This window comes from Pipistrellus hanaki (genome assembly GCF_964339955.1).
Source record: "Pipistrellus hanaki genome assembly, chromosome: 11".
Classification (NCBI taxonomy): domain Eukaryota; kingdom Metazoa; phylum Chordata; class Mammalia; order Chiroptera; family Vespertilionidae; genus Pipistrellus; species Pipistrellus hanaki.
This window is the reverse complement of record NC_140513.1, coordinates 34,943,528-34,968,503: the sequence shown is the minus strand read 5'-3', so window position 1 is coordinate 34,968,503 and position 24,976 is coordinate 34,943,528. Positions and strand designations below refer to the sequence as shown.

General features: G+C 38.1%; 1 protein-coding gene and 1 long non-coding RNA gene across 2 annotated transcripts in view; one reads left to right on the top strand and one right to left on the bottom strand.

Annotated features, from left to right (window-relative positions):
* The window catches only part of LOC311630430 (proprotein convertase subtilisin/kexin type 5), a 274,874-nt gene extending 250,351 nt beyond the window's left edge, over window positions 1-24,523 (top strand). Inside the window, exons 14-21 of the mRNA XM_084899423.1 lie at window positions 1,879-2,022; window positions 5,483-5,585; window positions 6,984-7,177; window positions 8,822-8,906; window positions 12,880-12,977; window positions 13,362-13,491; window positions 13,867-13,982; window positions 21,865-24,523. Of these exons, the coding sequence (XP_084755549.1) occupies window positions 1,879-2,022; window positions 5,483-5,585; window positions 6,984-7,177; window positions 8,822-8,906; window positions 12,880-12,977; window positions 13,362-13,491; window positions 13,867-13,982; window positions 21,865-21,980 (986 nt within the window). The 3' untranslated portion in view covers window positions 21,981-24,523. The remainder of the gene's footprint in view (window positions 1-1,878; window positions 2,023-5,482; window positions 5,586-6,983; window positions 7,178-8,821; window positions 8,907-12,879; window positions 12,978-13,361; window positions 13,492-13,866; window positions 13,983-21,864) is intronic.
* The window catches only part of LOC311630441, a 119,943-nt gene continuing 104,441 nt past the window's right edge, over window positions 9,475-24,976 (bottom strand). Inside the window, exons 3-4 of the long non-coding RNA XR_014796380.1 lie at window positions 15,569-15,740; window positions 9,475-9,677 (exon numbers count right to left, since the gene is read on the bottom strand). This is a non-coding gene — a long non-coding RNA (uncharacterized lncRNA). The remainder of the gene's footprint in view (window positions 9,678-15,568; window positions 15,741-24,976) is intronic.

Sequence of the window (24,976 nt, the reverse complement as noted above, 5' to 3'; positions counted from 1 at the left end):
GGTGAGTCTGCTGGAACCTATAGGAACTGCTTCTCAGTTGCTATAACTTTGTGGGTCTCAGCCCTCAGGTGCTGGTCTTAAAAGTTGGGGTGCTCAATGTGGGATTTAAACCTTTTGTTCCACATGGAGCAGCTTGGGGTTTTGAGTTCCCTCCACTTTCTCATCACACCAGGGGTGAGATTGTGTCTCAGCCTCCCCTACCCACTTGAATATGGATTTTTTTATTTTATTTGCCTAATGCATAGGAATGCTAGTTTTGAGGTTACCTTCAGAGGAAATTGTTCCATATGTAGCTGTCAATTTGGTGTAACTGTGGGAGGAAGTGCATCAGGATCTTCCTACATCGCCCTCTTCAACGGGAACACCTAGAAGGGTTTTAATATTAATCTGTCCTCTCACTGCCCTTGGGAAAGTTATCAACCTCTGTGCCCCAGTTTCCTCATCAGTGTTTACATGAACTATATTGGGAATTCAAGCAGCTACATCCCAGTTGTTATGAACAATGTGATAAAACTTGGCATTTAGTAAGCTTAGGAATGATAAGCATCAACTAGATGATGATATAGATGCTAATAGATGAATTAGATGACACCTGAAGTTCACTATTGTCTTGCTGTGGGAGAGCCCTTGCTCTAAACCACGCCTGGACTCTGTATTAGGCCACTGTGTGTGGAGCGAGGAGGTTCCTAAGGGTAGTTCTGTCAGCATTTTTCTGTGTTTTTAATGTTTTTTATTAATACCTTCTGCTTATGGTTGATTCTTATGTGAATGTTATTAAGCTTAATGGCCTGGGGGCAGTTTGGGGGTGGGGAGGTTGCAGTAAAGACTTTAATTTTATACATCTAGGAAATAAATTAACAAATACGGACTAAACTAAAAGAAATGTCCCTTGTGAGCGTACTATCCAGATGAGGTTAAACACCTATCTCGTGTCTCAAGGCACCCTTGACCAGAAAATGTATTGCAACCCCTCAGTAGAACATTCCAATGTAGGAAGTATTCTCCATCTATGCTTGCATTATAGTGGCCACTGGCAACATGTGACTATTGAGCCCTTGAAATGTAGTTAGTGTGACTAAGGAACTGTATTTTAATTCATTTAAATAACCACATGTATCTAGTGGCCATCAGGTCTATAGGATAATTGAGTAGTGATGTATTCTAAAGATTGAATTACTGCTTCAGGAATCATGTGGAACAAAGTCATTGTTTTTGTCTTATTTATATGTCGGATAACACACAAAAAAATGTTTTTAATATTTTTTTTTTATTTGAGAGAGACATTGATCTATTAGCTGCCTCCTGCATGCCCCCTACAGGGATCGAGCCTGAAACACAGGCATGTGCCCTAACAGGGAATCAAAACACTGACCTCTCTGTGTATGGGACGAATTCCAACCAAAGAAGCATGCAACCAGGGCCCAAAATTTTTTTTCAAATAAGACTTTTATACCTAGAAAAACAAATCTCTGTAAAATTCTGGGATTCTTTTAAATACCCGTTATTTGAAATTCAACCCAGCAATCTGAGGTGTGTTTGTCTCTTAGTCTACCTATAAATGCTGATTAAATCAAGACCTATCCTGAATATCTCATTTATCAGTCTTTGTCAATATCGTTCATTGTTTTGTGTGGTTTATGTTTTGTTTTTTGTATTTACAAAAAAAAAACAAAAAACCAACAAACATAGTGTGTGAATTATAGTGCATTAATTCTACAAACAGTAGTAAATGTGTATTTCTAGCCCAGTATCTGATGTAATGATTCATATGAATCTGTCTCCCATAATCCTACTGATGCTTTTTCTTAGGGGAAAAGGAATTATAAGGCTAAAGAGTGAGTATTTGATCGTGCAGCGGTTCCATTATTGTTTCCCTAGGTAAATTGAAAGAATGGTCTTTGGTACTCTATGGCACCTCCGTGCAGCCATACTCACCAACCAACGAGTTTCCTAAAGTGGAACGTGTCCGCTACAGCCGAGTCGAAGACCCCACCGATGACTACGGTACAGAGGATTACGCAGGTGAGCTGGCTTCCACCAGGAACAAAGAAAGGCTAAGGAGGGATCTCTCATGCATCCTCCCACCATGCAGAGATAAACTTCCACCCATATTCTGATATATTTCATTTCTATCCCCCCAAATATTTGTATATTTATACTCATATTCAGTTATCCATGTTTTTCTTCAAAGCTAACCCACACTATATAGAGAGTTTTCATATCCTTTCATACTCTTCAAATAGTCAAATATGCTTAGGACACATATTTAAAGGACAGCATAATTGTCCTTCCTATGACTATACTGTAATCCATAATCTGGTATATGTAGTGTTCTTAGAGTTTTACACAAGTTTAAACAAGGTTTGGATGAATATCATCACTTATCAATTTGGTTGATATCTTTCATTGGTTTTTAATAATATAGTTCTGTTCTGAGAATGACTGCATCTTACTGAATCAAAGGGATTAACCAGTTTTAGGGCTTCAATATGTTTTGTCATGTTGCCTTCTAGACAAAGATGTACCAGTCTACACTGTGGCCAGATATGAGAGCATTTATTGCACTCATCCTGTGAAAATTGTGGATAGAAAAGACTTTTTTATAACTTTTCTAATATATCTAAACATTTTTTGTCTGTGCAGCAGGTCCTCAAATAACATCATTTCATTAATTACATAACATTGATGAGATGATGTAGGAACATAGCTTATATATTACCTAGCCTATGGTAAAATTGAGTTCCTTACATGTCATTTTGCTGCAGTTCCAAGAATCTATCAACAACATTATGTGAGGATTTAACCATAATTCTTCTCTGAATTAAATACAACTCTCTTTTACCCATTCTATTCAAAGTGGCAGCAATTTTCTTATAAGAATTCTTTGTATGTTATTGTCTCTCAGACTGTCTCCTATTTGCTGAAAACATTTTCTCAATTATCACTTGCTTCTGAAATTTAGTGTTTGTGCTGTGTTTTAAAAAGAAATCTTTTAATTTTATGTAATGTTTTTCTTGTTGCTATTTTAGTGGAAAATATTCCATATTTTCTACCTACTATAGGAAATCTGGCTGTTGCATATTTATCGTATATCTATCTGAACATTTTTGCTTAACTCTTAGTAATTTCTCTTACTAATTTATAAATAGTTTTAGAATTGATTTTCTGGGGCAGTTTAGGTACTATGGCCATATCATCTGCATTTTTTTTCTCCTTCCCAATGTATTTCTGATTTCTGTCTTGTTGCACTGGCTGCCCTTTCCAGGCGTGTTCAATTTTTCTGGGATATGTTATATAACACAATGTACAAAGCTTCTTCTAATGAAGGACTGTTGGTAAATAGTTTAATATATCTTTAGAGGAGAAATTTTTTTTTTAGATACTAAAGATAAAAATATAAAAGTATTATATTAACCACCTTAAAAGGATATCTTAAATGTATGTATTTCCTTCTATTCTAAACAGGTAATATCTCAGAGTCAGTATTAAGCTTGGATAATTCAATCCAATTCAACTAGCCAGAGCTAGATTTTATCTTATTTTGCTTAGAGCTTGTAACATTACTATGCATATTGTAGCTAGTAAACAATTTTGTATTCTCTGATAGAAGAAAGTATATCCAAAACCATAACTGGAGCATAATAGTAACTTATTGCTATGTGCCTTATGGGATGTTTCCAATTCAAATTCTGGAAATGTTAAAATTCTGAACAGTTATACATACACAGTTGTAATTTTTCTCATTACATCTTTAAAATGTCCATGCTGGCACTTATGTGAGAACAAAAACAATTATTTCATTATCACCTTGCAACCTAAAATGCTAATTTGCATCTGGGACAGTTTAAAATTATAAAAGAATCAGCACAGCATATGAACTTACCATGCAGGGCCCTTTGGCACATATCAAGAAAAAATGGGTTGTTGTTGGGGTGGTGGTAATTATAAAAATCATTTGGTGAATATTTAGGGCCACACGTGACTCCTTTTCTTTGTGATTTTTACCTTTCTAAAGAAGTCAGGCTGGCTAGAGGCACAGATGGCATTAGCTCAGCCAGATTCCTGTACTGTACACTCAATTCCAGGGACTGTGGAACCCAGTGCTGGCTGAATGTCAACCCTTACATGGCAGAGACACCCCCTGCTTGTGTACCATTGCAGACAGCTAACCTGTCCCAAGTTGGACTGGCTATGGAATTTAGTTGAGAGGTCAATTTTAAGGCTTTTAGGAAAATAGAGATTAACCACAAGAGTCATTTGACAGCATAATTTATCAGAAATATATTTCAAAATGACTCATTTCCGTTCATCTCTAGTAGATGACTTACTCTAAGTAGGAGACATGAACTGAAAATCAGGATGTATGTTGATCCCAACTCTTTTAGCTGTCTGCTCCTGGGCAAGTCATTGTAACTCTTGGAAAATTGTTTTTTCACCGGTAAAATTAGTGCTAACTACCGGATTTTTAGTCATTCTTCCCCAGTTCCGTGTCATGTTTCCATGGTGCAGTAATTGTAGAACATAGTCTCATAATGGTTAAAGGAAGCCACGTTTCAACAGTAAGTCCTTTTGATTAAAATAAAGTTAGGTTTTATTAAAACATTTCTGGCACCACTGACATATAGTTTGTATATTTCATGCATTATGTTTATTACTAGTTAAAATCAGATGAATTTTCAATGGGAAAGAGTTTGACGATTATGAGACCAAACGTCCGAAAATATGGAGAACAAGGAAAAAGGGAGTTAGTTCAGTAGAGCAAAATGTTTATAATTGTCCCCCATTATTAGAACGCTTTTTTCACCAAATCCAATAGTTCCATCTTTCTGGACTTTTTTTTTTTTTCCTGACTGCATTCTCTGTAGTTCTAAAGAACACATAACAAGAGATTAGGAACCTTCACTGCATTTTTAAAAGGAATGTGTAATTTTCTTTTGTTGAGTTGCCCATTGGCCTGTGAGTAGAATGCAATTTTAAATCTATTATCTGTGCCTGAAGTACCTGCTTTGTAATCCAGGACTAGAAGCTGATAAGCTGTGCCATAATGCTGTTTCTTGCTAGCTATCGTATCTCAGATATTCTCTGGCTTTCATGCTTGGAAAAAACAGGCAATCTGGTCCAAGCATTGAATAATCACTTTTTTTCTCATTTTCTTCTGTAAGTCCAACATTTTTTTATTGTTTGCATGTTTAATTATGCAACGATAAAAAATGGTTTTCTCCACTTACTACAGTGGCATTGTTCATTTGATTCCTGAAACACTTTTTATCTCCTACAAAGCATCCATACGTGCTTTAAAGACCAGGCCATGATTAGGATTTCCAGTCTTGATACTTAGGTAATTGAAGTTTTCCCCAAAAAAGTCTCTGAGCTTACAGTTACTCTGAACATTATTCCTCCTTTGTAAGAAAAAAATATGTTATTTATGCCAACCTACTTAAAACCATTTTTTCTAAATGTTGTTCTAATTTCTTCTGGAAAGGTCCCTGCGACCCTGAGTGCAGTGAGGTCGGCTGTGATGGGCCTGGACCGGACCACTGCAACGACTGTTTGCACTACTACTACAAGCTGAAAAACAACACCAGGTAAGAGAGAAGCCAAGTTAGGAGCCCTCAGCATATCCAGGAATTCCCACAGGGTCACTGCGGGCCAGGCATTATGGGTTCCCCATCAGGATGTAAAAGCACAGAAAATAGGCTGCACAAGATGCCTCCTTGTGTAATTCAGAATTGTGAAACTGATAGCGAGTTACAAAGTGCAGAGAAAAAAAGAATTGAGTCACTTGAAATGGAGTGTTGAGGGAGAGCTCTACAGATACCCCAAACCACCAGAAAGATGAACAGTGATTCTCTGAGGAACCCTGAAGAACACCAACATTTCTAGACAGAGGAAGGAAGACTTCATGCAATTCGACACGTACATGTGACTAGAATCTACTTCCATCTCAGGGGGAGGTACCAAGTCTCCAGAAAAGCTTCACTTAAGTAAGAGGCCTTTATTTTAACAATTCACCACGTTTCATTATCGAGCAATCATGCATTGGCCATTTTGTTCCCTAACTGGGACCTGTGCTTCATATTAAACAGGAAAGCAAATATTCACAGTATATTTGTTCAATCAAATATGTTGCTATTCTCCAGAATACAAATATTATTTGAAACATAATATGTCAGTTCCACTGCCGCTGTAAAGTGAGTACGAGGTAGTGTTCTAGCATTTTCCCTTCATGCCAGTGCACGGGCCAAACAGGTGCTTTCCCACATGTGCTTTCCCACTGGTCCCTGCTCCTCACTCTTTTGCTCTGCAGATCTGTGTCTAAGGGCAGGGCCATGGGACAGTGGCTGTCCCAACAGAGGCCATGACTCACATCCCTGCCACTGCTCCCTCCAAGGAGCTGACTTGTGGGGACTCCAGTCACCCCAACCGACACAGACATGTTCTAGTTCCTGTTCTTGCTGGAATTTAAATTCCTCAAAGGAAAAGCCCTGGGCCACTCAGCACCTCTGTTATCTCCTAGACTTGTTAATACGAAGCCTGCCATTTAGTTGGTATTTGATAAATATTTGTTGAATGAATAAATAAGCAACATACATTTAAATAGATTTATATTAAGACAACAGCATATAACCACCACCACCCACATACAGTCCGTGTGACAAACACACCAAAATGTAAGTAACCTGTTATGAGTGACCTTTATGCACAAAAGTGACCTTTATCTTATTTTTCCCCTTTAACTCAATGCTATAACCTTCCCTTTGAGACTCAGTTTCTAACCATCATTCCTGTTAAAGAGCTAGAACACCTTACTTGAACTTGGTATTGTGTGACTGCATTAGCACCCTACACAGGAAAATGCTGCACCAACAGAACTGGGCCCTTTGGCTGTGGCGTTACTCACCATCATGGTTTAAAAAGGGTGTTGAGACCGAAGACCCGGTCACGGGTGATGCCACCCCTCTTTCTCATCGTTCCCCATGCAGGGTCTGTGTCTCCAGCTGCCCCTCGGGCCACTACCACGCCGACAAGAAGCGGTGCAGGAAGTGTGCTCCCAACTGCGAGTCCTGCTTCGGCAGCCACGGCGACCAGTGCCTGTCCTGCAAACACGGCTACTTCCTGAACGAAGAGACCAACAGCTGTGTCCCTCACTGCCCTAACGGATCGTACCAGGACACCAGTGAGTTCACGCCGAATAGCTGGCTTTAGAGAACAAATGAAAGGTTTTCAGTTGAGTGATGTTGGGAGGAATATTCCTCCCTGTGAAATCTAGGCCTTGCTTAATATCAAGTAGGATCTAATCAGATTTTTAAAGAGAACAATTTAGAACTGTTTCTGTAAAAAAAGGCCTGCGACTAACTGTGTTTGGGGGTCCTCAAGCCCACCCCCAGGTTCAGTGACTTAGGCATCCCCATAAAACCCATCATATATGGTTGTGCGTGCGTGCTCAGTTATGATTAATTACAGCAAAAGAATGCAAAGTAAATCAGCAGAGGGAAAAGGTTCAAAGTCCATTGGGAACCAGGCCCAAGTTCTAAGAGTTTTGTCCCAGTGGAGCCATTTCATTTCCCCAAAGATAACATGAGTGAAATGTACTCCACAAGGGAACTCCTTGGGACTCAGTACTGCGGTTGTTAATTGTGGTGTGGTCATGAAGGCACCCTCTGCCCGGCCCTTACCAAAATTCCCAGACTCCTATAAGGAAAGAAGAGGTTCATTGTGGACCATACTGTTTTATGCAAACAGTTCAGGCATCTTGACTCACTCTTATCTGTTAGGGTGGTGGAAACAGATAAGAAATCCAAGTTCGCAACCGTCTTAGTAGGCTTTCATAGGACAGCGACCGGGCCTGCTCTTTTCTGCACACTAACCAAAGAAAACAGGATGGTGTGATACCAAAGAATACTTTTCAAAACTTTAGAAAACATGACCTTCATGTAAGTGAAGAATGAGCACATGCCAAGGACTTACTTAACCCATTAATGAGTGAACCTACAGGGAAACAAATGGGTTCAGACTCCTGGGGATTATAGTCCACTAGGAAAGGCAAAGTAAAATCCATTTGGTGAGTTAGAGACAAATGATTTCCAACATGCCTATCGATACAACTAGAATGTTGGGGTTCTTTATTTCAAATAGACTTATCATTTCCAAGTTTACCAAACAAAAAAAATCTGTAAATTAGCATGTATTTCATAGAGTTTGGGGACTACTTAACCATCATTAGTAAACAGACAAAACTACATTCTCTATAGAATTAAATGATCCTTGGGTATACCTACTTGTTAGTGCTCTGGTGTGGCCCTGAAAAGGGCTGCAGGTATCTTTTGCTTTATTTTTGAATTCTCCATCATTTGTCTTAACAAGGGTGTCGCACTGTGGGGTAGTACAGTTCATCAGAGTAGTCCTACAAGCTGTGAGTATGGCAGCCTGCTGTTCCTTTCCCTGGCCAAAGGCATTGCTTCTCAGCCTTGACATTAGTGGGATTTTTTTTCATTGTTGCAAGTTAGAAAACCCTGCTTGGAGAGAAAATGGGAAGAGGAGGGGAAAAGCTAATGAACTATGCAACTAAGAATTAAATGGGCTGTAGTTCTCTTATCTGCAAAATGGTAGGTAACTCTAAGGTATTTGTCAGTGCTACAATTCCTACCCTAATTTGCTTTGCTAAAAAGTGATAGCACATGTTGATTGAGGGCTTTGCTTACAATTTTCTGTTCAAGGCCGTGTGCACTAGAGCATACATTAGCAGACATTGGAACATCTGCACATGCTTCTATGGAATCCAATTGACCAACTAATTTATAACTTCTTTGTTTTTTAACAGAGAAAAATCTTTGCCGGAAATGCAGTGAAAACTGCAAGACGTGTACTGACTCCCACAATTGTACAGAATGTAGGGATGGATTAAGGTAAGATGGTGAAGGTGTGCATAAGTAACACAGCCAGGGAGCGTCTCAGTACAAATAACCCTTTCCCATCACCCTTGAGTTGACTCCCATTTGCATTATATGTGAAAAATTGGATGCCATCTTGGCTAAGATAATTTTATTTTATAAACAAAATAAAATTATTTTTAGAAAAAAAAAATGGCTCTGCTATAAGTAAATAAAATGGCCATTTCGGAGGCTTTCTTTGTACTTTTTAACTGGCAGTGCACCAGTCAAAGATTACTGGTTAGGTAATACCGAGTTACATTTGATCCCTCTGATTCTTTCCTTTGATGGTCAGAAATGATCCCCTTGTCTTTATTCTTGCCATATAGCCAGTCATTCTCTAAGGATCTCAGACTTCAGACTTCGTTCCATTATGCCATCATCTGCATATAGATTTAATACCGAGAGATATTTTCCTGGAATGGATGACTTGCTCATGGCTAAAGCCAGATACAGCAGGTCCTGGAATAGCTCTGGCTTATATCAATTAGCCTATAGTAAAATTGATTTTGTTATATACATTGTTTTGCTTAAAGTCACAGAACCTTTTGACAACATTGAGAGTACTTACTGTCGTTGATAGATTCTGTAGGAAAACAAGATGCAGCTCAAATGAATTAGGTCTCTTGATTAGAGAGGGTCAAACCATCCTATGTTGAGTGAGGAGCTGGACCCCCGAGTTTGCACAGCGCTGGAATTCTGCTGCACTCAGTGCCTTTTAAATGTTGATGGTACTTCTATTTCCACCTTTGATTAGAGGTGAAATAAGCAGGGTCAGTCAGGTAGCTCTTCACATTAGTAATATTGCAACAGCATTTTTTACTTTTCATAAATGCATTCAGTGTTAGTTTGTTTAGCACCTTTGATCTCATGACAGTTTTGACAAATATCAGTCTAGTCAGCCTAATTCTTTTTGGAGAAGGGGCAGATTGGTATAATAAAAAGAAGGAAGATAGATGAGGACTCAAACCCACCCCTGCTGTTTATTAGCTGTGTGACCTTGGCTGAGTCACTTAGCCACTCTGAGCTTCAATTTTCTCATCTATAAAATGGTGATAACGCCTGTGTTCTGGATTATGATAAGGATTAACTATGATGACATTTACAAAGCACTTAGTCCAGTATCTAACACACATAATTGGTCCATGAGAAATTAAAAGATTTTTTAAAGATTATTTAAGTTAACCAGTGCTCTCCAATAGAAATGAGAGCCACATGTTAATTTTAAATGTGCCTATAGCCACATAAAAAGAAATTATTTTAATAAAGTCATTTCAACATGTGATCAGTATAGAAGAATTTTAGTAAGGTTTTTTTTACTTTTGTTGTTGTAACAAGTCTTAGAAATCTGGTATGGATTTTACCCCAAACCACATTTCAATTCAAACAATAATTTCCATCTGTATTTAGATTTTATAAACTTTAGTTGAAGTAGCTGAGTTGTTCTATTCCAGACTTACTCCAAATTTTGCCAATAATTGAACTAAGTGCCAATATGTAAAATTTAGAATTCCATTCCTTAGCCACACTAGGAGCTCCAATGCTTGAGCAGGTGGGACAGCACAGGTCTAAACTTGCTGATTCATCACGGACAGAACACAGATGTGCAGGACCAGCTCCATTAACCAGACCATTCCTAGATGCTGGAAAAAGCAGAAAGCTTCAGAGTTCACAGTGATGCCCTCTCCTGCACATCCCACTTGGTTCATTCCCTTCTCACACAGTGCCACCTCTGTCTCCAGCTGGATGAATGCCAACCTCAGAAGTAATGTCCTTTATTAGAAAATGAGGCAGCTTTTAAACGCTTTGCACTTCACTGTTCCCTCTCAGGGGACATCGGAATTCTAGCATATCACTCGGATGTCCCCTCTCAGGGGACATTGCAGTTTATTAGTGATTACGGGGAATTATTTCAATGCACATTTCCGCCGCAAAGTAGCGTCGAGTAGCTGGTAGCCAATGTCCAGAATGGTTCGGAGTGCAAAGGGTAAAGTTTGGGATACATTTTTTGGTGGTACTATTTCCTCCCACAAAAAGATCCATTTGATGCCCTGGCCTTTTTTCCAGCTCTACAGAAAGGGGAGGAATATTCTTTTTAACATTTTTTTAATCCTCACCTAGGATATATTTTTTCCCATTGATTTTAGAAACATTAATCGTTTGCCTCCTATACAAGCCCTGACCTGGGATCAAACCCACAACCAACCTTTGGATATACAGGACGATGCTGCAACCAATTGAGCCACCTGGCCAGAGCAGAAGGAATATTCTTTTTAAATGACAGCTCTCTGGCCCATGAGGGTATCTGAACGGAGAACACTTTCAGTTTGCTGCTCTCGTTGAGGCTCTCAGTATTTTCCTTAGGGGCTTCTGCATTGACCATTTTGCTCAAGACCTGTACATTTTTACAGAGTGGCTAAGAACAAACATGGGAAAATATCTCTGCATAAAATACGGAAGGGAATAGATTAAAACGTTAACAGGACTGTTTGGGATTCTTTTTCATCTACTTTGTTTTTTCCAGATTCGTTTATGGAAATAAGTTTTACTTTGTAAAATTAGTATAATACATATACATATAGCAAAGTCAAATAAGATGTGAAATGGAGCAATGTGTGAAGAGTTTAAGAAAAGAGAACCTATTTGTCCCTGTTGCTTAGATACCCTTCTTTAGTATCCTCTATTTTGTGACATAGGATTACATCTCCCTGGTTCCAGTTACACTTTAGTTACTAAATGAGCAATATCTGTGGATTAGATAGTGAAAATTCTATTTATTTTGAATGTTCAGAATCCATCTGTAGAATAGGAGAAAGACCATAGCTTGACCATAGAATTTAGGAGAGTGAAAAAAATATAGATTCCTTATTTGACACTGTGTGCAAGGTAGACAAAGTGTGGAACAGATTATATATATATATATATATATATATATATATATATATATACTAAATAGTAACATAACTAAGAAAAGTTTAGGTGTCTGGGGAAGCAGCAGTATAGGTAGGTAATTGAGCTAAATTATTCATTAGAGTTTAAATCAAGAAATAGAGGCAAAATGTATTAAAATTCTGTTGTGGGAACCAATGAGAACTAAAATCAGAAACACTTAAATAAAAAAAAATCTACTCCTGGGAGTTTAGGCAGGAATGGTTGTGCCCTCTAATTCCATTATAATTCATTTACTGTGTGTTCCTACTGCATTATAATTAGGAAACAACTTTTAAATATATTATGTAGGTCTGGATATCAGGAAATAGTTAGGCATATTATTAGGTAATGCGATTGTTTTGTCCGTAAAATACTCTTTAAAACCTCTGAGTTGTAAGATGTGTCAGCCAGTCTAACAGCTCAGAGGACTGTTCCCAAAGCCAGCAGCACATGTACAGTGGTGCCTCACACAACGAACTTAATTCGTTCCAGGAGCAAGCTTGTTATGCAAAAAGTTCGTTATGTGAAACGCGTTTTCCCATAACAATACATGTTAAAAAAAATAATTCGTTCTGTAGCATAAAATATGCTAAGATGACATTAAAAAAAATATGCTAAGATGACATATTTTTATTTAGATACATCTAAAAACATAATTTTTTTAAAAAAAAAACACACATTTTTTTAATTTTAAGACAGACTAAGTAGAGTCTACCGAATCTTGCACATCTTCATCCATTTTCTGCTTTTTGGCCGATGGTTTCATGAAAAATCTGCCCAAAGCTCGCTGTGCGAGGCGTTCGTTATGCGAGGCACCACTGTACATGATACAGACGTCATTATAGTGAGGCACACAGAGGCACTGTGGCATAGAGAGGGGGGAAATACAAGGTACAAGGGCTAGTCCACTGCTTTGAAGCTTTGCCAAATCCACAGGTATCTGGGGGGAACTACTTGTTACATATGGAATGGGGAGTCATTACGTCATTGCCTTGATCACAGCAGTCTCTGTCCTTAGCCTGCAGGGATCCCGGTGTTCCATCGCCTGTGAGGACGGACAGTACTTCAACGGCCAGGACTGTCAGCCCTGCCACCGCTTCTGTGCCACCTGTGCTGGTACCTTCTCCCCCCGTCCTTGTGTTTATTCCTCTGTTCTGGTTTGGCTTTGGTTTAGCTGATTTTAACTATCACTCATGCAAACCCTCTTGATATATACTTCTCTGGCTGTTACTCTGAACACATCTCTTCCAATCATAATCATGCATGTATGCTCATGAGAAACCTGAATGCCCCAGTGATATCTTCTCTTTCCAAAGATTTGATGCTTTTGGAAAATGAGAGTGTTGTGTGCTTTTTCCACATACTGTGAGAAAAGGCACAAGTATTAAATTATAACTCTTAAAATTATGTTAATGGCATTTTCACAAACTGTGGGAGAAGCAGCCCATCATGCAACTGCTTCTAAGGTTTTCTGTTCCTTGTGTTTGTCTTGCTTTGAAGGGGCGGGTGCTGACGGGTGCATTAACTGCACAGAGGGCTACTTCATGGAGGATGGCAGGTGTGTGCAGAGCTGTAGCATCAGCTATTACTTTGACCACGCTTCGGAGAATGGGTACAAATCCTGCAAAAAGTAAGTGGATCTACCCCTCAAGCCCTGGCATTTGGTTACCAGCTTCCTTATTTGACATGCCTTCATACATGAAACTTAGAAATAATAAAAATTATGTTCCAAACATTTACCTATGGAAACTACCCTGCAGCTTTAAGCCAGTTTATCTTTGTATATATAAATAATTGCCTCAGGCGTGCTTTAAAACTTTTAAAATCACACTGTCTACCTGCTAGGTTCCTTTAATGTTGCCAAGCCTAGTAATTATTTTAAGATTTTTGTGTCATCTTCAAAGAGAGATGAAAGTTTAAGGCAATAAGAGGTGGATAGTAGCAAACACATCTTTTTCTGTGTCTGATGTGTGAAAGGATGATAAATTCTACATTTGCCCTATAGATGTGACACCAGCTGTTTGACATGCAATGGTCCAGGGTTCAAGAACTGTACAAGCTGCCCCAGTGGGTATCTCCTAGACTTAGGAATGTGTCAGATGGGAGCCATCTGCAAAGACGGTGAGTACAATTGCTCATTTTCATCTTCGGGAAAAAAAGTGTGATCTTTCTACTTTAAGGCCTAACAATATATTTCCTTAAAGAAACCCTCAGGCATGCATTAGACAGGCCGGGCCTGATAGGGTGTTGGCATTCACTCATTTTAAACTTATGCCTTCAGCTGGTTTGGGGGATATTTTTAATTGCAAGAAGAAATAATTTACCTATAGTCCCACTGGCTAAGAATCATCAGTTAATTTTTTCTAAGTAATAAATGTTACTTTTTAAAACTTTAGAGTTTTAGGTACACAGCAACATTGAGCAGAAAGTATAGAGAGTTCCCATATGTCCCCTGAACCTCAGGCACAAGCACAGCCTCCCACACCAGAGTGGTGCATCTGTTACAGCTAATGAACCTACACTGACATTATCACCCAAAGTTTACATTAGGGTTCACTCTTGGCATTTTATGTTCTATGGATTTGGACAAATGTATATTGATGTTTAGCTACCAGTTAGTATCATTCAGGACAGTTTCACTGCCCTAAAAATCTATACTCCACCTATTATCCTTCCTTTTTCTCTTGCCCCTGGAAACCACTAATATTTTGTTGTTGGTTTCTAATTCACACCTGATGATATTTTTCCATTGATTAGAGAGGGAAAGAGAGGGGAAAGACAGACAGAAACATTGATGTGAGAGAAACACATCAATTGGTTGCCTCCGCATGCACCCTGACCAAGGCCCGGGGAGAAGCCTACAACCAAGGTGCATTGCCCTTGACTGGAATCAAACCCAAGACCCTTTGGTCCACAGGCTGACTATCTACTGAGCCATCACTAATTTTTTTTATTCTTCTATTAGGTTGCCATTTTCAAAACATCATATAGTTGAAGTCATACAATATGTAGCCTTTCCAGTTAGTTTTCATGTATTTCTTTCCCATCTTTTGCCACATATACATGGAATTTTGTACCCTACTTTTTGCATTAAGCATTAGACATTAATATAATCCTATGTTTTATGAGATGTCATTTTTAATAACAGCATAAATTCATGTGGAGATGCCACAGTGTATTGCCACTCAGTTATTTGGATTGTTTATAACTTTGATATGTACTAGTAAATAACAATCAAATGCTATCTGAATTGTTCATTAAGCCTAAGTATAAAAATTAATGACAGAACCAGGTAATTTTGGTCCATTTTTCTTTCTTTGCACCAGTGGTTTTCAACCAAAATTCCAGGACCCCATAACTTCCCCAAAGATTCAGAATGAATTGGTCTTAGACAGGTCGTGCCTGATAGAGCACTGGCATTCATTCATTTGGTTTTGACCATGAATATTTTTAGAAGTTTCTGGGTTGCTTGAGAGCTTAGCAAATGCCAAGTTGCCTCAGTTTCCCTAACTATAAAATTAATAACTTTAAATTATTTAAACTCCAATATTTTGTGAACTCTAGTTCTTAATTCACATCAAGGGGGTCCATAAAATGTATGCCTATCAATGATGCAGAAATTATTTTCAACCATTATTGTTTTAAGCATCTTTGTATTATTATGGAAATAGAGAAATAAAACAAGTATGCATTTGGAACAGTCTTACCTGGCAAGATAATTCCCATGGGTTGATTCTGTCTTCCTTTGAATAGCTTTCTTTTAGAAATTGACAAGGGGCAGAATAGTGCTGAGGCCTCAGGAGTGAGAATGCTGTTTTTCGTATTTGGGATCCATACCTTGGGCAGGTTGTGAATTTCTATGGGCCTTAATTCTCTCATCTGTAAAAATGAGGATATACTGCTGACCTTGTATGGTTATTCCACAACTATTAGGAATCTCAAAAAGACTTCACAAAGAACTGGGCACGCAATGGCACTGACAGAACATCACTTATGGTCTCATTTCCGTGGAGCATCATAGGTGACTTTACATTTTCATAGTTTTTCTGATGCATGACGGGTCTGGCAGAGTCAGGCCAGACCCACTCAGGCTCTGTGTCCAAGTTTTTTTACCAGAGTGATTTTCACCACACAACTCTGAGGTGAGAGGATTGGGGGATGGCATCCCCAGGACTACGTATCACTTTTTAATTACCAGCAAGTGCTCTTAAGAGAGGGTACCCTTATATCTGAATATCACCTAAATTTTCATAAGTTTTTAACTTGAAAACAGAGGAAAAAAATTTTTTTAAGTGATTGACCCAGGACATCTACTGTGGCTTGAAATTTTCACCCATAGCACTTGGTACCAGTCACTTCAAGGTTTGTGATGCTTTAACTACTTTCATAAACCATGATAAGCATGAGATAAGTTATGCCAAGTAGCCCTTTGGTAAAGTGGTGTGTCAGGATTGTGGGAAGTAGTGGAAAAGGAACAATAGAGTCCATTTTCAGGTCAAAGAAAGTAGTAAGATGGCAGAGTAGAAAAACACTGTTTGCCTCCACCCACAACCACATCAAAATTGCAACTAAATTATAGAACAACCATCATTGAGAACCACTTGGAGATTAGCTAAACTGAATTGCTGTAACCAAGTATATAAAGAAGAAGCCACATCGAGACTGGAGGAGGGACAGAGACAGAACAGGCAGGTCCCACACTCAGCATGGCTACTATAAATCAGGATGTATATCTTGGCTTCAGAGGTCCACCCTGAGGAGTGAGGAGTCCCAAGGCACTAGTGCCAGGAGACAAGTCCCCATAACATCTGGCTGTGAAAACCAGTAGGGATTGTATCCAAGACAGACAACGAGCTGCTAGAAACATAGGTGCCACAAATCTCAAAGGGCCTAAGCACAAACTTAGTAGCTCACAAACACTTGCGTTGAGCTCCACTGCAGTGGCAGCTCTATCCAGGGATGGAAGTGCTGGCAGATGCGGTAGAGCATGACCAACCCCCCAACTTAAGCTCAGGTGGGCACCAAATTTGAACTCTCCATTAACACATTAAGTGCCCAGCTTGTTTTTGTCTCCTGAACAGAAAGTATAGTGTCAATGACCTCTGACTGGGCACTTAATGTGTTAACCTAGATATCAGATTGCCCTACCCAGGTGATTCCATGGAACCCCATTCAACAAGTGGGGTTCTACAAAAAGCAGTCTGCCTGGATTGCACTGCAGACTTTTCTAAAAATTTTCAAAGGTCCAAAAATCACAAAGCAGCAGCAGCTAGCCACGACTTGCCCTCTCCTCTTGCTAAGCAGCCCTAAACTCAGCAACAATGGCAGCCAGCCTTGGTTCCAAGCACCTCTCAGCCCAGCACAGGCAGTAACCACCTGCAAATCACTTTGTAGTTCCTACCAGGTGGCCCCAGGCATAGGCAGGTGACTGAAGTTGGTCTATATACCAAAGCCTCACCCAAGAGGCCCCAGAACCAATATAACCAGTGGCCAGCTTCAGTTCACACTAGAGCAACACCCAACTAGCTCCTCCAAAGACATTTCCAAAGGGCAGAAAAGGTGGGCACCAGAGCCCACTAAAGCAGTTCCCTCTCCATGGGATCAGTCCCTGCACATCCATTTGTCAGTGTAGTCATGACCAATACTCAGACATTCAGCCTGAGGGCCAATCCCACCCACTGATGTGCCAATAGCAATCAAGGCTCAACTATTCACAAAACCTAAACAAAGGGAACCAGGCTCAGGTAAGCAGGAGACTGCCTCACAGGACCATCCTGCCAGGACTAGCGGAAGTAGCAGATCTACATAATAAGTAGAAATAAACACATGGAGGCAACCAAACTGAGGAAACAAACATTCCCAAATGCGAAACGACATAACTTTAGAAAAATAACTAAATGAAATGGAAGCAATATACCAGAAACAGAGTACAAAACACTAGTTAAAAGGATGCTCGATGAACTTAGGGATGAATTTAGGAAGAACTCACACAAAGAAATTGTAACCACAAAAAGAACCTTTCTGAAACGAAGAATATATCAGAGGGAATCAACCGATTAGATGAAGCAGAGGATCAAATTAGTAACTTGGAAGACAAAGTAGCATAAAACACCCAATCAGAAAAGCAGAAAGAAAAAGCGGCTTTTTAAAAATGACAGTAGTTAAGGGGCCTCTGGGACATCAAGCCTACCAACATGTGCATCATATGGGATACCAAAAGAAAAAGGGATAGAGTAAGGAATTGATAACATCCCTAACCTGTTGAGGAAAATGGACATACAAGTCCAGAAAGCAGAGACTCCAAGCAATTATATGCTGAAGAAATGGATAAATTTCCAGAAATAAACTCTTCTAACACCAATAAAATTGGAACAGATCAATTACTACTACTAATTAAATTCATCAGTAATAATATTTTAAAAAAAAAAAAAAAGAAAAAAACTCACAGCAACAAACAAAAGTTCTGTACCAGATAGTTTCACAGGCTAATTTTACCAAGTATTTAAAGAATTAATATCTATTCTTCTCAAACTACTTCAAAAAATTTGAAGAGGAGAAAAGACTACCATACTCATTTTATAGGGCTGTCATTGCCCTAATTCCAAAAACAAAGACATTACAAGGGGAAAATAATATAGGCCAATTTCCCTGATAAACACAGATGCAAAAATTCTCAACCAAACATAAACCAAATTCAGCAATACAGTGAAAAGATCAGACACTATAATGGTTTTTATTCCTGGGATGCAAGATTGGTTTAATATCTACAAATATATTAATGTGATACACCATATAAGCAAAATGAAGGATAAAAATTATATCACTGGATTCTGAAAAAGCATAGTGGGGATAGAGGGAATATGTACTTAACATAATAAAGGTCATATACTAGTATAACAAACCTGAAAGCTGCTTCTTAAAGATCAAGAATAAGATGAGAATGTCCACTTTCACCACTTTAATTCATCATCATAATTTCACCACTTTAATTGGAAGTCATTGCCACAGCAAATAAAGAAAGAAAAGGTATCCAAACTGGATAAGAAGTAAAATTGTCATTATTTGCAGAGGACATAACACTACATAGAACCCTAAAAAAATTATAGCTAGCACAATATCAAATTAATGTTCAGAAATCAGTTACATTTTTATATTCCAATAACTATCAGAAAGAAAAATTAAGAAAATCCCATTTATACTTGCATCAGAAAGAATAACAATGCTTAGGAATAATTTAACCAAAGAAGTAAAAGACCTGTCCTCATAAAGCAATAACACATTGAAGAAAGAAATTGCAATCTACAGATTCAATGCAATCCTTATCAAAACACTGGTGGCATTTTTCACAGGAAAAAATAATCCTAAAATTTATATGGAACTACAAAAGACCCCAAATAGCCACAGTAATCTTGAGAATGTTGGAGTTATAGTATTGTTTCATATCAGGTAGCATAAGGGTATATTAATTAAAACATCACAGTACCAGCATAAAAACAGACACACGGAGAAATGGAACATAATAGAGAAACCTACAACTATATGATTAATTAATCTATGACAAAGGAAGCAAGACAATGGGGTGAAGACAGTCCCTTCAATAAATGATATTGGGAAAACTGGGCAGACAAATGCAAGAGAATGAAACTGGATCACTTTCTTGATCACTTTCTTACATCTTATACAAGAATAAACTCAATATGGATTAAAGACTTAAATGTAAGATCCCAAACAATAAAACTCCTAGAAGAAAACAGACAACAAAGTCTTTGATACTGCTCTTAGTAACTTTTTTTTTTTTTTAAACATATCTCCTCGGGTAAAGGAAACCAGAGAAAAGATAAATGGGACTACTCCAAACTAAAGTTTTGCACAGTGAAGGAAACTATCAAAAAACGAACAATCTACTGATTGGTAGAATAAATTTGCCAATGACACATTTGATAAGGGGTTAACATTTTTAAAAAATCTGAGGAAAATATGGGTAGAGGACTGAATAGACATTTCTCAAAAAAGGACCTACAGATGGCCAATAGACATATGAAAAGATGCTCAACATCACTAATCAGGGAAATGCAAATAAAAACCACAATGGATATTACCTCACACCTGTCAAAATGACTATCATCAATAAGTGAACAAACAATAGGTGTTGGCGAATGCGTGGAGTAAAGGGAACCCTCCCTCGTGCACTGTTGGTAGGATTGTATAGTGGTGCAAGCACTATGGAAAAGATTTTGGAGGTTCCTCAAAAAGTTAAAAATAGAACCCAGCAATTCCACCTCTGTTCTAATTCAAAAAGATATATGCACCTCTATGTTAATTGCACCTCTATGTTAATTGCAGGACCATTTACAACAGCTAAGATAAGGAAGCAAGTTAGATATCTACTGATAGACAAATGGATAAAGATGTGGTCTACACACACACACACACACACACACACACACTAGTATGCAATATATTAGCCATAAAAAAAAGAATGAAATCTTGCCATTTGCAACAACATGAATGGAGCTAGAGGGTATTATGAAGTGAAAGAAGGCAGACTGAGAAAGACAAATACCATATCTCATTTATATGTGAAATCTAAAAAAAAAACAAAGGAACAAACAAAACAGAAACAAACTTGTAGCTACAGGAAACAAATTGATAGTTGCGAGTTGGGAGGGTTTTGGGGATGGGTGAAAATGGTAAAGGGATTTATTGGTACAAATTGGCAGCTATACTAGTAAAAATAGTCACAGAAATGTAAGGTACAACATAGGGGATTTAGTCAATAATATTGTAATAATTATGCATGTGTCAGGTGGGCACTAGACTTACTGGGGTGATCACTTTGTAAAGTATATAAAGGTCTAATCACTATGTTGTGTACCTGAAACTAATATAATACTGTATGTCAACTGTAATTGAAAATAAAAAAGGGAATGATGATCATAATTTTAGAGTTTACTTATGGAAATGAAGGAAAATAAGCACATGACAGATCCAAGAAAATCAGAAATACTCTTATTCTGAAGGGGGTTGGGCTCATGGATGGTCAAAGTATTATGCTTTCTTATGTTATATATTTTGTGTCTCAGATATTATATGTTACAATTATAAAGACCATTAAATTTGTGTGTGGGGGGGGACTGAAAAACAGTATTAATGGCTCATTGGGCTTTTCATTTTTCAAATCACATGGCAACTGCATTTAGAAATGTGCTATTTATTCTTTTTCAACTGTCATATTTCAGTGATTCTAAGACACCTCTTTTACATTTTACCATCTCTGAAATCAGAGGCATCTTATAATTCATGGCAGCTTACAACTGCTTTTGCCTCAGCAGGTTGATGTGATATAGTTGTCATTGACTGAATATAGTCACAGAGATGTGTCTAATCAAGTGAGGCACATGGTTACTACTTCTTATGTTGAATTTAATTACAGCTCAAAATTGCTCCGAAAAATTAAACTGTTTTTCAAAATTCAAAGGAAGAGTTATTGCACAGAAACCAAACAGCATGCTATATAAGTTCAGCAAATACTTCCAATAAGCATAAAATTGGTTAGTGAATATTGTGTCATTCACTTAATGAGAAGCATTTTTGTCTTGCTAGTAATTAACAGCGATGCATCTTAAATCTGGTGTCTTAGAGTCCGTGAAATATCATATAAATGACTATTACTCTCTGTTCTAGGTAATTCTAAACATAAGGCTCCTTGCTTATGTTATTATTGATTTCTAATTTATTCTTTTTTTTCTAATCCTTTTTTCCTTTCACAAATGGATACCAATCACATTTACCGTTGGACTGCAATTATCTCTCCTTGAAAAACAATGCTGTTGACTGAAATCACTTTGGGTGGACCAAATTTCCTCCTTGTTGACTGCTCCTGAATGATCTCTTCCAATCCCACAATCTGCCTCTCTGGCCAATCAAAACCTTCTTCCATGTGTGTACATCATGCTGCTCTCGTCCTCAACTCCCCTCCTCTCTCGCTGACTTCCTGGAAAAGCAACGGAAGAGTCCTGGGCAGAAGGAGGCTTCTGTATGCTAGTGAAAAAGAACAATCTGTGCCAGCGGAAGGTTCTCCAACAACTTTGCTGCAAAACATGTACATTCCAAGGCTGAGCTTCCATCCTAGATTTCTTTGTTCCTGTAGACTTATAGATTACTCCATATTATTATTAAAAAGAAAAAAAGAAAAAGAAAAAAAAAGCAAGCCACCTCTCTCTTTCTTGCTTTCTTTTTTTTTCTCTCTCTCTCAATCTGTGCAGGGAGATGGTGAACTGTTTTGTCAGAACTTAAATGGAAAAAATAATAATAAACCTACAACAAGCCTACCTTTTATAACTGGGTGTTTAGTGCTAAACAGCCAGAACCACAGAGACAGTATTGTATGACCAAAGCATTTTGATGCCAAAATTTGACGTTAAAGTAATGATTTGATTTCCTGCCCTGGTTTTGAAGGTCCATTTTTTTTTTCCTTTTGCGTTTACTTGTTTCCCTTTGAGACACCTAAAAATACCTTTCAAAAAAGTCACAAGAGTAGCCATAGATCAAAATGAAACAAAAAGCTCTTACATTAGTCATTTTTCATGCTGGATTCCATCACTGGTGGAAACGGCAGGAAACTGGACCTAGTAGGCCAGTTAGACCATCCTGCGGAGTTGTGCTCAGAGTCATTTATCTTTGTGTGTTTTTGTTTTGTTTTGTTTTGTTTTTGCATTTGAACATTGATACTTTCCACACATAAATTACTTCATTGAATTATGTGGTTTTGGCATTGTACTCACTTGATAAGTCTGTTCCACTGGTTTCATCAGATAGACTTGCTGCTACTTACTGGCTTATCCATTGTAGACTGGGTGATTTACACACAGCTGGTCAAGTGGGATTGCACTGCACAGTCTGATTGGTGATGGACGGCATGCAAAGTTACAAACAGCTGAGACTGATCCAGCTCCCCCAAATCCCAAGTGTTCACTGTGTAGGCCCTGCACAATTTCTTGGTGCTATCTAGCCATTACCCCCATAGCATTTTTCTAAAGGCCACCATCAATTCCGTTAGTTGTGGTGGAAAGCATTTTGGATGTGACATGCAGAAAATTTCTTCCTGGAGTCAAAAGTTTCTAAAAGGTCCTGTATTTTTTAAGAAATAGAGTTGATTTAAATAATATTTAAGCTCGTGCCCAAGTTGGCTGGGCAGCATTTTTCAATGGTGCTTATTAAAAGTTTTTTCATCTTCTCACTTTCAGAAAATAAAACTGGAAATTGAATATGGGCGGCATGATTGTACCCTCCTGGTTCTGCTATTTTCCCTATCTTCTGTCCCTCTATAACTGTGCTATGATACACCTGTATACTGAATGTCATTGAGATCCTCTGTTTTCTTGGAGATATCTTCACTGGTTTTCTATGACTTTAAACACATCCTGGAATCTAGCAGACTGAATTATGCGAAAACTGTTTTGGATCAGTGGTAAGAAATTTGGAAGCCTGATAGATCATTTTACCACTTCTGAGTTTCTCTTTTTAGGAGAGGATAGACTGATATCAAATTTCCTCATTTTTCAAATCAAAGCTCCATTGGTGACATTTGCTTTGGGAGTGACCAGCCATCTTACAGACTTTGTTTTTACTTACAAGATGTCACTGGCCTCACAGATGAGAAGAGGAATGATATCAATATAGATTCTCCTAGGAAGGAGCTGGGAAGTGGATGCTAAGATCCCCACCTAAGGAACAAGTCAGTTAAAAACCTACCTTGAAAATATTCATTCCTAGACATCAAACTTAACATCCAACCCAAGGTGAATAATAACTAAATAATCTAATGACCTTCCTAGTTAGCACTGTAGTATACCGAGTCATGTGTTGATTCATAAGTGACTAGGGAATTAAGTGATTTGCTGAGCAGTTTTTCTTTTCATAATAATGCAGGCCCTTCTGACCTGAAGAAAGTTATTCCTGGTTATGGCATCTAATCTTATATATAAAGGCACAGTCTTTAAATGGACAAATATAAGCACAACCTAAGCAAGGTCAAGCAGATGGGAAAATCAGATTTGCCTGCAAAGGAATACATATAACTAAACCATTCAATAGTATTTGGGGCACAAAAGTTATTATGATAGGAAAGAGAAAAATGATGTCTGTGTTCTTGAACAAATAACCATCGCTATGAGAGCCAAATTCACTGGGGTCCACCAAAGTGTGTTCTATTTCCCACTGACCATGCAGGCGCACATTGTGGAAATACTGGTTTAACTACTAGTGTGTTACTGCCTCGTTTATCTACAGAATATTATTAACTAGAACATAATGCTTTCAAAATTTAAGTTAATGTTATATATTATGTATAAAATATATATATTCATAATGAGATATATGTAATGGATAGAACAAAGTTTGGAAACTTAACAAATGCTCTAACCTTCTAGAGACAAAAGCCCTATCTTCTGTTCTCTTTTGTCTTCTTATTTTTAATTAGTGACCCATTGTTAAATCCAAATCCACTTTTACTGAAAAATACTGTACATGTGTAAAATGTTCAGTTGTTTTTTTGTAAAATATAGTAGAATGGTTGTAATTGATACTGGCCAAAATCAATGTTATTCCATATTTTATTTTTTCTATTAAATTAACCTAAGTTCCTGTTTATTTGATCTGTCCATACCCATGTGTAAACATCTCTGAGAGGGTGAGGTAATAAGAGACTTCTCTGTTTCCACATAGAAGCTGAGCATGAAGAAAAGGGCAGAGGGAATTGAGGTAGCTAAATAAAGTTGAAAGGGAAGGGTGAGTAGAGGTGGGATTTGAAAAGAAGGGGAAAAGTGACAGCAATATAAGAAAGTACAAGTTTAGGTTTGGTCACAAATGTACTTCAAATTCCATTTTTAGAAAGGTTGCAAAAAAATCTATACAAGCTTGGTGCAGTTTCTGTTGAATTGTGCAGATACAATCTCCAGGTATGGGCCATCTGGGCCTGCTGTTTCCCTGACTTCCCCAGGGTGTGAACTACTGCACTCTCACCAGTGATGCATGGGCTGGGGACCAAGGGGCAGGGCACGAGTTGGTGGTGAATGTGAAAGCTGTTAAAAGATGGCCTGGTATCACTGAATGAT